The following is a 16,256-nucleotide window of genomic DNA, read 5'->3' as shown; positions in this document are numbered from 1 at the left end:
CAGAAAACTACTGGAAAGTAAAAATTCAAAACAGAACTAAACTCAATATATAAAATTTCTTGCTTGTGTACACACACGTGTTCCTTGTACCTATGTGTAAATAAACTGAAGGACTCACCCCACTTGGAGTTTGCCTGTGGCAGAACAAGTCCTGTTTGATCACACACATCCCCTGACCTGCATGATCTGCTCTCCCAAAGCTCTCCAGGAGAGGACAATTCCAAATTTCCACGCTCTGCTGTCACTCTGTGTAAGGATCAGTTGTTCACAGAACAGGAAACCTTGGGCAAATCCAAACCCAGAACCAGTGTGGGCGAGGATGGTAAGTGCTTTTTCAAGGAAAAAGATGGATGAGTCCATCCTAAATCTCTCAGCTTGCAGTCCAAGCACGTGTCAAATGTTCTTCCTAAAACCCAAACCATACTTGCCTGGATCACATCACACAGTGATATTTGCAATTGAAATCTTAAAGGAAAATGGGCAAATTCAATGTATTTTTCAAGTATCTTCAAATAAAAGAGGCAGAACTGTTATACTTCTAAAATTAAATCACAAAACAGTAAAACTGGAGGAGTTCTGTGCTTGGAAGGTCTGGCTGGCAGATCTGACACATTTCAGAAAAATATTTGCAAGACTAAATCCAAGTGCACACAGCAGAGCAGAACCCAGGAGAAGAAACAACCAGCACAAAGCACATTATGCATGACATCAAATTCAGCTGAGTTCTCATCACAGGTAACTGAAGGGAAGGAACAAATCTCATCCAGTTCTTCCTCCAAGTGCTTTCCCTGCCTTGCAAAGAGAAACTGGGACCAGGGCAGGGCTGTGGTCTAGAGAACTACCCAAACAAAAATAGCAAATATTCAAGCGGAAAATCAACACACAAGAAAGGAAGAGACTTCAAAATACATGGAGAACCTCTAAAGGTGTTGGCTCTTTTGGAAAAGAGGATAAACAGCCTAGTTTTCTTAAAAGCATGGAAGTAATTTGAACTTATATCCGGCCATTATGCTCAAAATAAAAAGCCAAGAAATGGGTCTTCCTCAGGATTAAAATTTTACAAGAGATAGCAGTTGTTTGTCTAGTGGAGCAACCTAAAGGCCCAGAGAGACAGAAAATGTCTTGAATTGGGTACATTACATAAACAGCTGGATCTCAGCTTTGGTTCACTCTAATCATGTAACCCTTTGGACTTTGCCACTGCCCTAATCTCAGCTTTGTTTAAAATTTACAGTTTCTCTTCCCATTCCTTCCAGAAAACATTCCAACCACATAAACACTAAAATGTGTTACTTCATCACCATGACAAACCATTGCCTAAGACTGTTAGAAATCAAATATTACAAACATACAGTCCAGAGGAGAGCCTCAGTTGTTATGAAAAAGGGAGGCTGAAAAACAGGAAGAAAACCTTTTCACAGTAGGGAAAATTGTGAGTGTAGCAACAGAGAAATGAGCAGGAAGATTTTGAAGCAAATGCAATATCTGAAATTCAGTTTTAATGATTGCCAACCTTTATGTTTATATCTGTGTAATCTACATTATGCACCAATGGCCTGGAGACAAATAAAGGTACTCACTTCTACCTCCTAATCCTATTTGGGATCTGATTATTAACACCACTTGAGTCAGAAAACTGTTAACTTCAAAGATTAGCTCTGCCTCAGAGTAAATATTAATATAATTTCTCATTTAATAATTTTATTTGCTCTGAGAAATGTGAAAAGCTGTTACTGAACTGCTTCTGTTTAAATTTGTTTTGCAGCTTTACTATGCTCCTGCAGGGGATAAAGGCATATTTCCAATGTCACAGACTCTGCAGTACTCAGGAAATTCTCCTTTTTGCATTGTTTGTATGCAGCTTGGGGGGGAAAAAAGTATTATTTTTTTTAAAGAGAGAAATATCTTGTATCTCCTAAGTGTGTGAGAAAAACTGTAACTTGAATTACAGAAACATCTGAACTGAACTAAGTTTTAGTGGTTTCCAGGGTACTAAACATTAGAAAAAACAACAACAAAAATATTTCCCAATTTCCAATGCATTTTATGTGGATATTCAGAGAAAGGGGGCTTAGAGGGGGCTGAGATGCTCTGGGAGTTGCTGTCATTGGAGGTTTCCAAGGGGGATAAACCCCTGAGCAGCCTGGGCTGACCTTAGGGCTGCCCAAGCTTTGAGCCAGAGACCCCTGAGGTCCCTTCCAGCCTGGGTCACTCCTCATCAGTGACACAATTACCTACAAAAACCTCCGTTTTATCCATTGTAAAATCCCACAAAATACCACCAGCATCTCCCCAACCTAAAGTTCTGGCTTTAAGGATAAAGCCCAGGGGTACTCTAAGTTTACACTATTAACTGTGCCAGTTTTGACAGTAAAAATAATACATCCTTTGCTGTTAAATGACCAGTGGACCAATTTAACTAGAATGCTTTAGTTTGTACTTAATTTAAACAACCTTAGAGAACAATGACCTAGTTCTGCAAGAATGAAATTCAATTAAAACCACCTCTCTGCTCTGCAACATGACTGGTATATATTGCCCTCTTAGGGCACTTGCTTTGTGCCTCCAGTGGTGTTTCATTTTCAGGTTTGAAATTAAAACCATGAAGCAGTAATGCAGCTCAAGTTAGAGGAAAAATCTGGAATGAGGAAAAGGCAGAGGGGAAAAAAAAAATCAAAACAGTGTAAGAAAATAAAAAAAGCCAAAATTTGTTTAAAACTACCCTGTGTAGACCTTCATACATGTTTCTTCCATAGCATTTATGTTCCTGATACATGGTCACAGTTTGCTATCTACATTTCATGGAATGCAGGCAAGACCTCCATTCAAAATCTTCAGGTCCTTCAAAGTTCTTAATTTTGGAAAACATTAGCTCTACCATACCAGAACACACCCAAACCAATTTTCTCAGACGAGTCCCCAAACAAAACAGTCTGAAAACCTCAAATCCAGGGAAAGTGTCAGCAGCTGAAGTTGTAAATCAAGCTCAGCCAGTCATTCATGCAAATTCTTCTACTGTGTACACAAGTTATCTTGGGTTTTTTATTATCTGAGCTGCAAATGTGCCACAGGTAAAAATCTCACAACTCTAAAAGATGAGTTTATCTTTAAGGGAAACACAGTTTGACGGGAAAAATGCACAGAAAAATGGTTAAAAGGTAAGAAGGAACAAGGTTCTGCTGATCAGGAGAAGAGAATTTTTGAGACTCCACTGCTGAAAGGAGGATTTGACTTTCATGCATTCAGTTGTCCCCAAAATAAATGGAGCCTTGTATTATAACATGTAAAATCCTTAAATTATAACACTTAAATTCCTTAAAGTATAATATTTAAATTGCTTGCACCTCAACTCCTCTGCTTTGTAGCAGGATACTTTTTTTGCAAGTAAAACTTTTATGGAAAAAATAAAACTTTGCAAAACTTTTACAAAGAAAACTTTGCAAAGCTTTTTACTTTGCAGGTAAAACTTTTATGGATTCTTCTTCTAATTAATATTCAAATGCTGAAACATCCACGCCAGGCATGTCCCACCCTTTGTGCCAACAAACGGTAACAGACTGATGAGTTAGACCACAGTAGGAGTTAAAACAAAAAAAAGTATAAAAAAGAGGAAGTATAACACACATTATCAAATGAATCAAAACCACCCAGCTCCCTCAGCCTGTCCTTGTAAGAGAGATGATCCAGTCCTCTAATCACCACACTGTGAAGTTGCCTCTAATTTTCAGAAATTAATGGCTGCATATGACAAGCCATGGAGCACTACAGAAGGAAAAAAAATTGTCCCCAGCTTCAAAGCCAAACTTTCCAAGCACTGAGGAGTACCTTGATTTACATCATTTAAAGCACATAGAGGAATTTTAAAAAATAAGGGAATATTTAAGAGCACATCTTACATCTCAAATATATACAAATACACAAAATCAAATATTTCCTTCCATCCCAACTGTTTTATTAGCAGCCTGTGAGGTTTATCCCAACTGTGGCATCAGTCAAAGGACAAATTTTTATAGCACAAAGATGTACATAAACCATGGGGGTTACCAAGACTTAACTAGACACAATTTATTAGGAATTTTCAAGAAATCTTGTGGTAAGGCTCCAAATTGCTGATTTTTAGCAGAGAATGTGTACAGTTCACAAACTGAATTAGCCAGTAATTTGTGTAAAAAAAAATACTGCATCACATAAACCAAATCCATTCTATTCCTTCCAACTTCTTTATATATATTAAATCCAATATTAATTGGAAGACATTAACAGAATGAACTATATTACCACTGTTAAAATTGCCCTGTCAAACAAGGTAATTGAGGTTTGGGGTGTTTTTTGCCAAATAATGGCAGCAATACTTTGCAATAGGAAAGCCTCTATGTCAGGCCATGAATTGCTCTATGTATCCATTGTATCCCAAGCTGTTTGCATTAATATCCTACAGTTTGGAACTTCATCTCACACAGCCATCACTGCAGCTCCAGTGAACATCATTGCTGCACTGTATTCCTCTGGAGATGGCATAGAAATGTGTTTTTAAAGGCTGAATTTCTGTAATCAAACTGATTTGGAGTGAGAGACAAAGAAACATTTCCCAGTTGCAACTTGTGCCTCTCGCTATGTGCCAGCTCTTTCACTTAATTGCATCTCCTTCCATTTGCTGCTGAATCAAAAAAAAAAAAAATATTGTACTGGCTGCAGAAAAGTAAAAACACTAATTCAGTTTGAGAAATAGGAACTTGGGAAAAAGAAAAGGCATGTCCTGACAATTAGTGAACAGGAATAATTGCTGGCGTGGGCTGATAAACTGAACTGAAACTGCTATTGACTAACCCAATCTCTTTTTTCTCTGAGCTTTTAATAAGGCACACCAAGTATCTAAAGAGAATTCTGTACTTATAATATAGTGGTATTTTTGTGCAGTATTTGACAAGGCACTGCAAAGAAAAATCATTAGGATATTTGGGATATTGTGTATAAAATACTAGAGCAAATAAACTGGGGACAGGGATGCTGGACATATTATTGGTGATTTATGAACAGACCACTTCAAATTCTGAGGTTAGAAATAGACAATTACAAAACAGACAGTAAAAATATACACCAGATGACCTTGAGAAAAATGCACCATAATGGAAGAAGGATATTAAGCTATTAGAGAGCGTCCAAAGGAGGGCTATGAGGATGGTGAAGGGTCTGGAGGGGGAAAGCCTTGAGAGGAGCATCTAAAGGGAATGAGGTTGTTCAGCCTGGGGGAGACTGAGGGGAGACCTCAGTGAGGGGCAGGCAGTGATCTCTGCTCTGTGGGGACAGTGACAGGACCCAAGGGAATGGCCTGAAATTGTGGTTTAGGTTGGATATAGGAAAAGGTTCTTCCCCCAGTGGTTGGGCACTGGAACAGGGCTTGTTTCTGCAGTGACACCCCTTTTTTACCTTTGACCAACTGCATACCCATTTTCAGGATTTATAAGCTGACTTCAGCACTGAGGACATTGTAAAGACTGGAGCAGAAAACAAATCCTCTCTTCTGCCAGAACAGACTACAATTTTTGTCACAGTGCTCTGGCAAAATTGGTACTCACTGAGAATTTGCTGATGGGCTGATCTAGCTGTAATATCATGACCAACTGAACAGAAAAGACTAGAACAGCCTGAGACTGCAGTGAATCTGTTCTCAAATAATTCCTTGATTTTTCTGAAAAGGCTTGCAATGCAAGTACAATCTGAATGATAATTAGGCCAAATTCAAGATTATCCAGTAATGCCTTGAAGATGCTTTTCCAAAGAAGTCTTGGAGCCACAGGAACACTTCAGAGCAAATACCACAATGTCACTGATTTTTCTTTGCACCTGGACAGACTGATTAGCATGCATTACTAACTGTTCAATGCAAGATACTCAGATGACATAAAATAAATCCCTTTATCAAAATTCCCCTCAGCCATTTTATTCAGCACTAAGAAACTCCTTGTTCTACATCATGACCATTTCCATAGGCTACTCAAACAAACAGCCTCTTGTGCCTGCAAGACACACACCCTCCTCAGCACTATCCCTGCATCACAACAGCTCTAGATTGGGATTGAAACGACTGCAGGGTCAAAAGATTTGTGGTAGAGCTGCTCTGTTGACCTTTCTATGGGCAGGAGGCCATTGCTGCCATGTGGAGTGGTATTAAGTGATAGATCTGCAAGACACCCATTTAGAAAGGTTAAGGCCAATGAAAGACAAGAAAACAACTTGTTTATGCTGCTGTTTTCCCCTTCATTCTTCCCACTAAAGGACAAACATAAAAATAGCAGAACAAGGTGGTGCTGGGGGGGTCTCTGCCTGCCTTCCACCCAAGAAACCCATTCTTTACTGTCAAGTAATGACTTCAGATGCTGTTTTCAGATGGAGAAGTAGGTTCACTGCAGATTTCAGATTCATCATCTTCATGCTGCTTCCTACTACACTTGGATGTAATTTGACAAAAACACCATACTGTCACTGCAAACTCCTGCCAGCTGGAATCCTGCAGTGCTACACGAGGAGGTTTGCAAACACTGATAAGGAGAGGCAGACACAGACAGCAGCAATAGGTTCAACAGGCGTGGGAATTATCTCTTTTCGTTTTGTGAATGAAATGGTGGAGGAGGATCCCACAGCACATTCTTTTCCTCTGATTTTTGACTTTATTTTTAGTCCTGTTTTTCGTATTTTGGCTAGCCAGGTCTCTAACCACCAGTCCATTAGCAAAGTGTGGGCAAGCACACTTTGTCCATCTGAGGTGGAGTTATCCTACAAGGGAGATTTGTTTTACCCAGCACATTCTTTATGTGGACTCCTTAGGTAGACTATGAATGGATCCCACTCTCCTACCAAAGGTTTAGACATTAAATTGCATGAGAAGAGATATTTGAAGAAACAGAACAGGAAACAGCTCGCTGAAGGAGGTGCCACATTATGTGAAGATAAGACCAAGGCCACAAACAGGAAGAATGAAGCTGGTAGAGGGTGGGTGTCTCACCACTTCCTTCAAAACAAGCAGAAGTCTTAGAGAAGAGCATTCTAGAAAATGTTTCCTTCAGCAGACAGCAGGTGCAGGGCCTGGGGCGTGCTCCTGCCCTGGCACCTCAGCTGTGCCAAAAAAGCTTTTCTGTGGGGCTGTGTTTAGGAACTGGCTCACAAAATAAACCCTCATTTTCTCCTTTTCCACTTTTGCCAAGTCATTTATAACCTGGGTGGCTTCTCAGAGCAGTTTACCACATGGCCTGACAAAATGACTTTCCTTGGAGCACTGAAGTGGACACAAAATAGTGCAGGTGGAAGGAGCAGCTGGCAGCATTTCTCAGTCTGGCTTCTCTACTGAAACCAGCAGATTTCAGTACCCTAGAGGGCAGGTGACAATATAAAACTTCTCAAATTTAAACACTGCTTGCCATGGGTTTGTTTGGTTGTTGTATGAATAGTCAGAGGCACAATGTTACCTCCATTAACTACAGTAAGTACAAAACAGCTGGGTTTTTTAAAAAAAACCTTATGTTTTCATTTTTGTTAAATGCTCAGAGTTGTGTTGGTGGTTTCTCACAGGCAGTGCAGTGCTCACCCATGTAAGATACACCCAGGGGCTGTATCCTGCCAGAAAAATGAGAGTAACCACAGTGAAGATGGATGGAAAAAGACTTTTCCTTCAGTGTAACCATGAGCAGTAGTACTCACCATCCAAAAAAAAAGTAATAAAATAGACAGGTTTGTAAGGTACACAGATTGGTAAAATATTTTTTTTTTCTACATTTAGGTGAGACTTTACTAAATACATGACCATAACGTCCAGTGTACAATTCTGCAAAACAGTATTAAATTTTGAGAATTCAGCCAACAATTTTTTTCTGCTGTTACTCATTTTCTTTTTTTTCCCCTCAGAGAAGATGGAGACAAAATTGCCATGTATGAAGAAACATGGTAAATTTTAGGAAAAGAAAAATACCTAAATTACTTAGTGTTAAAAAAAAGGGGAGTATGAAAGATAACACTCTTGGCTTTATTGGCTAGCAATCTGCTAAATGAAGAAAGAGAAAAAATGTTGCTGTATTCTGATATTGTGGGACAGACCAACTTTGGATGTTTCCAATGAACACTGTTCTTGCAGACTTTCATGGATTCCTCCCTTCTGTTTATTAATGTCATTGATAGCTGTGCCATCCTTGCTGATCCTCTTCTGAGAGCTAAAACGTGAGTGAATCCCACAGCAGAGAGAAGGGGAAGAGCTGTGGCCAGACTGGGAGAGTTCTGCAGGTCAGAAAAAGCATTTACTGCTGGTTTTGGGAGTGACTGCACCCACAGATCAGAAAGCAGCCCTCCAGCTTTTGTTTTGCCACAGGGGAGAGACTTTCCATTTTCCAGCGTGTGCTCCAGCATCTCCTCAATCCCACACATGCAGCTGGGAAGAGGTGATTTGCATTCCCAAGACAGCAAAATTAAATCACCATGCAAGGATTTCTACTCAGCCCAAACTACTCCATATGCTTAAAATTTACAAACGATGACAGAGGGTGAAGAGAAGTTTGTTTTGTTTTTAAATGAAGCACAGAAGAGGTTTTGGTATCTCAGTTCTCTCTCCTGCTCTGTGGATAATTGCTCCAGATGCTAAGGGAATGGAGCTGAGAGGTGTCATGGATGAATTAACATGAACAAATACGAGTCCTGAACAAAGGTTTGAAAAATTTCAGGTAGTTCAGCACAGCAATATTTTTTTAGCTATGATAAGTCACCCCACTGCTGCCAAGGCACAAGATGATGAACTAGCCTGGCTTCTCCTGGGGCTCATATTATCCATCAGCACAGACCTTCCTGGCATCTTTCAAACATTAGGCTCATCATATATATATATTTTTTTTTTTCTCCTCTGTATATATTACTGTGCAGCTGAACACTCTAGTGCATATAGTAATTTCAGAGGAATGGACATTTTATGTCCCAAGACTAATGTCCAGCTCCTCACATTAACCTTGCCTCACCAGCTCCAGCCTGTTTTCCACACAACACGAGTAACTGAGGTGGAACTTCCATTGCATCCATTCAGCCTAAAAAAGCTAAAAATACCTGCCTGGTATGTGCTCAGTCAGCCATGGATAATGCTGTATCCCTTATCTAAAATGACTAAATTTGCTTTTCAAGGAAAAGTGACCATCATTTTTTGGATATAAACAGAAAAAGTGAACAGTAAAAGACAACAATTTACTTAAAAGTGTATTTTAGAGAGCTATCAGTAACTTTGTATGTCTCCTGTTTTTATCAAGTGTACCTTTTGCATATATATATTATTATTCATCTTATTATTTCAAACTATACTTTTGTTTTTAATACATTTCCATACATTTTAGCATGAAATTAACTTAAACTTGAAGCTTTTTTTTCTTTCCCCAGAAACCTGATCACTCTCCCTCTGTTATCTGTCCCTGTTTGTTTATGCACAAAAAAATATTTTCTCATCTGGGGATTTAATCTGGAGCAGAAATAAGACATCAAATACTCAAAAAATTTTAAAAAACAAACCTCTAAGACTTAAAGACAGAAAATAAGGCCATTCCTAATATAAAAATGCCTTAAGCAAGTAAACACTTGCTACTGAGTCTCTGAGTACATTATACTCCCCACACAAACAGTGCAAATCCACCTCTAGGCAAGGTTTTCCAGTCTTTTAATAAGATTTGCAATTTCTTGACAGCTCAATTTTTTTTCCAAAGACAGTGGGTGAATCAGGGTAAAGTATTTTTGCTTCCTCTCAAGTCAAATATTTGTATGTACTTGTAGGCACCAAATGGGATCCTCCTTCATCTTTTCCCTTTGCTGTGTTGAGACAGATGAAAAGATTACATTTCTGTCAGAAACTATTTGTTAACTACACATCACTACACACACTCCAGTGTAACTATTGTGTCAAACACCAGCACATGCATCTGCATGGCTCAAACTTCCACAATTTACTATGAAAAAGTCAGCAAATTATCAGAATCATCAATCACTGTAGATATTTACCACCATCTTTTTGAAAAATTTAAAATGCCAACTGGTCAACTGGCCCCATACACGCACTGCATATTAACTTGAAGCATATCTTAAAATGCTTTTTGCAGCTTTACAGCTGGGTTATACAATCAGCCTGTGTGGACATCCCTCAGCATGGCTGTATTTTCATGGCTGTATTTTCATGACAAAGGCTTATTTAACAAGCTGCCACCACTGAGTGGCCTTGCAGGAAGAGTCAGAAGCCCCACAGCCCCACAGAGCTGACCCTGGATGAGGATGGTCCAGCCAGTCCCACTCTCTGCTCATCAGAGGCTCTGCCCAGCCCTTCAGAGTCCACAGCACATCTGCACCCCCAGCTGCTCTTCTTTTGGGCAGGTTGAAATTATTCTAATTTTTCAAGCTGATTATTTTGCATTAGTAGCTGAAAAGATTCCATTTGGAGCTCAAAGAGAAAATTGAGGTCTCTGTTTATAGCTGTGCACAAACATAAACTCTTATTGTTAGGTAAAAGTGAGGCCCCAGCAGCTTCAGTTTTGTCTATCTCAAAGCAATGTTAGGAGCTGAAAGTGACACAGACACCCCTTCTTGTTGTGTGTTGTTATCTTTTGAGTAATAATCTACTTTCTTATCTATTGTATTTGTGGGGTGCCCTTTGGCAGGAAGGAATGATGAATCTGACTCCATGTTCTCAGAAGGCTAATTTATTCTTTTATGATGCTATATTGAAGAATACTATAGTAAACTATACTAAACAATACAAAAAGGATACTTACAGAAGTCTAAAAAGATAATAATGAAAACTCGTGACTCTCTCCAGAGCTCTGACACAGCTTGGCACTGATTGGCCAATAAGTCAAAATAATTCACAGAAACCCAATGAAACAGTCACCTGTGGGTAAATAATTTCCAACCACATTCCAAAGCAGCAAAACACAGGAGAAGCAAATTAGATAATTATTGTTTTCCCTTTTCTCTGAGGCTTCTCAGCTTCCCAGGAGAAAAATCCTGGGTGAAGGGATTTTTCAGAAAATATGATTGTACATTTATCCCCTCCCAGTCCTGTCCCACTCACCTTCCCTCCCAGTTTACCATGGAGGTGGAAAGTCCATCTCTACAATCTTCTGAGAGGTTCAAAGTTCTCTCAAGTGCATCTGGAGCTGGGTTCATGTGGAAAAGCACTTCTGGAAAGGTCTGGCAAAGCCTGTCCCCAGAAATCCACACTGCCAGGTTGGGGGAGCCACCTTCTCTGGACTTTTTGGATTACAAGTCTTTGTCAGGGTCTCACCTTGTGCAAGGTATTCACCTGAGTTTTGCAGCTACTTGTGCTGACATTCACATAAGAAGCAAATGCTCTTTACACAGCTTTGAACAAGCCTTCCCAGAGAGGTTGCAATTTTTTTATGCCTTGCGTGGTTTTATTTTAATTCATTCACCCCTTACCTACCTTTATTAAAAGAACAGAGTTAGGGGGAAAAAGCATGCTTCCACAAGTTTCATTTGAAGTATGGCTCTAGAGCAATAATTGTTGTTTCAGATATGCAATTTAGGACAATCATTGGGTATTACAAAGACCAGATGCACTCTTTCATCTCTGTATTTATTTTTTGTTTAAGGTTTGGGCTTTTTCAGCCTTTGATCTGTAACAAAGATAAGGGCTACCCAGCAAGAACATTTCTTATTGTTACTCTGTAAAGACTTTTGATTGATTCATCCTTCTTCTGACTCATACTATTAACACAATAGCAGGGTTTGAAAGAGAGTCATCTTAAATAAGAGATGCACTTATATTTCTACACAATCCTTAAGTCATTTGACTATACTTTTCAACAAAATAAAGAAAAAAATCTTAAACTTTTTTGCCATGTAGATAGTTAGCAAAGATGACTGATACTGCTTTTGGTCTCAGCACATACTGGACAAGACAGTTCAAGACTATCCATAAATATCAAAGAAATTACCACCTGTGCTGACCAAAGTTGTTTTCCCATCTTTTCTACAATTAAGAAGGAGCTAAAAATGTAGACTGACTTACAGAAGAGAATTACTGAGAAATGGTCTGAGAACCATCAGTCCTTTTTAATACCTGGACAACTGTCTCCATTTTGCAGGAGGAAAAAAGTTAAAAGGAAAAGAAAATAATTGAGTAGATTTCAAGAGGCCATTTAATCCTGTATTGTAGAAACTATTTATGTCTCTACAGTTCAGGACAGACAATTTCATTCTCCAGATACAAATAATTAATGGCTTGTCTCAACTTTTAGCCCTCTCTTCAGGTAAGCAGATATAAAACGAAGTCAGGAACTAAATACTCAAAACAGAGGCAGATTTTCTCAAATCCTATGAGTGTTAGGCAGACAAAACAAACAAACAAAACCACCTCAAACCATCACTGCTACTGAAACATAAGCAGAGATCAACATTTTCTGGTTTGCAGATAGTTTGAACTATTCCAGTGGCAACCAAATGTCCAGTGCCCAGGTAAAACTGGCTGGGATTTTCTCATGCCCCTTCCTTATACTTTCAAAATTCTTTCTTGGAAGCTCATGGAGGCCCCGAGAACTGAGCACACAGACTGACACACTGATTCCCAAAAGCTGCTTTTATGACAGGTGCAGTATATGAATCCTAAATTCCTCTGCCAACCAAAGTTTTCCTGTCGGTCAGAACGAGAAATGACCTTGTCCTTCTGGATCCTCTGTGGTTTGAGGAGGACTGTAACTTTCCACTTGTAGTTCTGCTCCCCTTACTTATTGCCACATTCTGCCTACCTAAAAGGTGGGGCAGGAAGGGCAAGATAAAATTATATTCAAAACTAACAGCTAAGAGGTTGTCTCTAAGGAAAACAAAACCACATACGATAAAAGTGAAGTTGAATGTCATGGTGATAAAAACTATGACAAATCTTAGTCAACACTGGAAACATTTAGAAACTTAGAAACTTTTTTTGTGTTTTGAAATAACTTATCTGACTCCCAATGGCAACTCCCCAAGTTAATGTACACCCTACTGCTCTTACTCTCTTAAATGCTGGACAGTCCTGAACCATTGCTGAACCATCTTGAACCAATTCTGAGCTTTTAGTATCACTTCCTGATACTGAAAGCTCAGAATACACAGCTGTGGAACAACTTAAGACTACTCTAACAATAATTCAGAACTACTTTCAGAACATTTAAAAGAGATAGTAAGATCATGCAAGTAGAAACTATTTAAACTCTTGACAAGGCAGAATTCAAAGCAGTGCTGAGGGTAGTTCACTCTGGCAAATCCAGGTGCACGTTTCCTCTATGACCTATTAGCTAATCTAGACTAATTACTTAAATGTATTTTAACCTGAAATGATGTAAAGAGTTCTAATATTTCTCACTTAGCTCTATTACTTCCATTATTATAACTGCTCTGATATATGGGCTAACTCTGGGCTATTGCTGTGTTTGCCTTATAGAAAGCATTTACAACACATTCCACAGAGGAAGTCCTTCCACATACCTAAATTTTAAATACTTAAGCTTTTACTAGTGGAAGCCTGACACAATGCAACCAACTGATTGAAAAAAGACCTTAAAAATTCTCTTCTGAGCAGATTGCTATTGATAGTAATGTCACAGATTTCCACCAAAGATCAGGTCATGCAAACATGAGTGATGCTTTTTGGATAAGTCTGCAAAGAGCAGGTGAAACCATGCCAGGTTTTCTATTTGGATGCTGCTGTCCAAATGTGGATTCCTGAACTGTTGTGTCAGGATTTCAACCTCACAAGCACACAGGCACACATATCTACATACACACTGCCTTGCTAACTCAATACAGATGAGCTCCAAAGGGAGCCTCACTTAACTGGTTCAGAAAACTAAAGTAAAAAAAAAGAGAATAGGAAATAAAAGCATGCCAGCCTTGCACCCATCCTCAAGAACAGATACAGGTTATTTTCATGGCTATATAAAAACAATATAAGAGAAAGACTCAGGTTTGTAATTCTCTTCATAAAAAAAAGTTACACTTTGGGGCACCTTGCCCCATCTGATGTTCTAGCAAAACAAGGGTTTAGGTAACGAAACCCTTTTTTTTTCCAACGAGCACAACTTCACTAAGGGCTGCCTACATAGGATTTCAAAGTGCAGCCAGCAGTGGCAGGAGTTTGGCTACTCCCCAAGTAAATTTCTTTTCCTCCCACTCCAGAAACTTCTTGTTACACTATTCACTGAGAAATACTACAGAGTGCGAGTGCAACAGCCTCCTGAACAAAACCCAGCTACACCAACAATAGGGGTTTTTTAACTCCAGCAGTATTTTATGCCATCATAGCCAAGGAACTAAAAACACTTTCCAGGAACCCATTTGCCAAGGTACACAACTCACCTGCCACAGAAAGGTTAAGCTACAGAAAAGTAAAGAAAACCTTTGACAGAGAATTAGAATGGAGAGACAGAACAGCTTAAGAGACTGGAGGTTTCTGGAATAAGTACTGCTGTGTTCTCTTCTGCTACACAGAAATTGAAGGGAGAAGCACAATTTCGAGATCATTTTGCTAGGAAAGGAAGGACAGGTGACCTGCAGTTCATGATCACATTTTTGGCCTGGAGCTCTACATACTCGTATTTTTCCACAATACTCGGATTACACACGTACATCACCCTTCACCACACATTAATTTTCAAGAGTCTTGGTTACATTATAACTGGATGGTGCTTTGGGGGTGTGACAGTGGCTTGTTGCAGACCTGATCTCACTTGCATCATTTATCAGAGTACAACATCTCTCCTGTCTAGTCAAATGAGCTACACCATTTGTAAGCACACGCCAAGATAACCAATGTCACACACAGCGTGCACTGGTAACGAGGTTCTTAGCTCCACACCGACATTCCTGTTTAAAGGCACAAAGATCTCCCGATGGGCAGGCCCCAAATCCGCCCTTTAGGACACAGACCCTCCACAGCAGCCAACAGTGCGATGTGCAAAGGTCCGCCCGATGTTTTCCCAGCACCGGCGAGATCCAAGCAAACAACTCCGAAGGCAGCACATGACAGGCACGAAGGCCAAGATCCAATTACACCTCCAGCCCCGGGCCATGTCAGGCAGCTCCTCTGGCCCTGCCTGCCACACGCATTAAGTGGCCCCTAAACCCCACTGCACCCTCCCCAGACTATCCGGGCTGGGGGATCACCCAGTCTCTGCCCCTGAGGGCCGGCGGGGTTTAGCTGGGTGCCAGCACAAGGACACCGCTGCCCCGGGTCCCCGGCACGGGACACGGCGATCACCCTGCCTTAAGGGGCGGCAGCCCCGGCTGGCTGCCCCTGCTGGCGGCAGCGGAGCCGCCCTCAGCCCGCAGGCAGCGAGCAAACCCACGGGCAGCACCCCCGGCTCGCCTCCCCTGGCACAGCCCGCCTTGCCACAGCCCCAGGAGGAGCTGCGTTAACGGGAGCGGCGCGGAGCCGGCGGGAGGCGCAGCCGCAGCGGCCGCGGGGTGCGCGGAGCCCCGGGACGGGCACTGCCGCCGGCAGCGGAGAGGGCGGGGAGGGCGCCCGTGCGGGCATCTCCCCGCCGTGCCCTTCTCTCACCCCGGCTTGGCAGGAGCCGCTTGGGCACCGGAGCTCGCCGGGCAGCGCTGCCGTCACACCGCCCGCCCGCAGGGAACAGCGGTGGAGGGAAAGGAGGAGGGAGAGGAGGAGGAAGAGGAGCAGGTCCGCGCCCGCTCACCTGCAGGGGGAAGGTGGCCGCCTTGTTGCCCACGTAGCCGCGGACGACGTGGCTCTGGATGGAAAGCACCCGGCACTCCGGCTCCATGGCTGCGCCGCGCGCGCCTGCCCGCGCCGGGCCGAGGTGGCGGCGCCGGGAGCAGGAGCGGGGGGCGGAGCGCGGACGGCGTGACGCGCTCGCCCTGCCCGCCTGTCACACACCCCCCGCCGCACGGAGGCGGGCACCGGCCGGCTCCCAATGGCCGCCTGCCGGCGAGCCCGCTGCCCGGGGCTGTGGAGGGGACACGGCTCCCTCCACACCCACCGGCGTCACGCGGTCACGCTCCCCGCGGCCGCCCCGCCCGGCCGAGCCAACGGCACCGAGAGCCGGGCCCGGCCCGATCCGCCCCGGGCTCGGACACGGCGGGAGCGGCGGGCGCCGCGCCCCGGCACTGCGGGCGGCGCGGCATGGGTCAGGCTGGAAGGGACCGCGCTGGGTCACCAGGTCCGGCCTCCTGCTCAGGCAGGGCCAGCCCGGAGCACTGGCACAGGGTTGTTACCGTGTGGCTCTGGA

General features: G+C 42.2%; 1 protein-coding gene across 1 annotated transcript in view; it reads right to left on the bottom strand.

Moving 5' to 3' along the window:
• Positions 1-15,874, bottom strand: part of PDXK (pyridoxal kinase) — a 39,591-nt gene extending 23,717 nt beyond the window's left edge. Inside the window, exon 1 of the mRNA XM_064706111.1 lies at positions 15,705-15,874. Coding sequence (XP_064562181.1) covers positions 15,705-15,791 — 87 coding nt within the window. The 5' untranslated portion in view covers positions 15,792-15,874. The remainder of the gene's footprint in view (positions 1-15,704) is intronic.
• Positions 15,875-16,256: the final 382 nt, after the last annotated feature.

This window comes from Zonotrichia leucophrys, chromosome 1 (assembly GCF_028769735.1).
Source record: "Zonotrichia leucophrys gambelii isolate GWCS_2022_RI chromosome 1, RI_Zleu_2.0, whole genome shotgun sequence".
NCBI lineage: Eukaryota > Metazoa > Chordata > Aves > Passeriformes > Passerellidae > Zonotrichia > Zonotrichia leucophrys.
The sequence above is the reverse complement of the archived record's forward strand: the minus strand, read 5'-3'. Positions and strand labels throughout refer to the sequence as shown.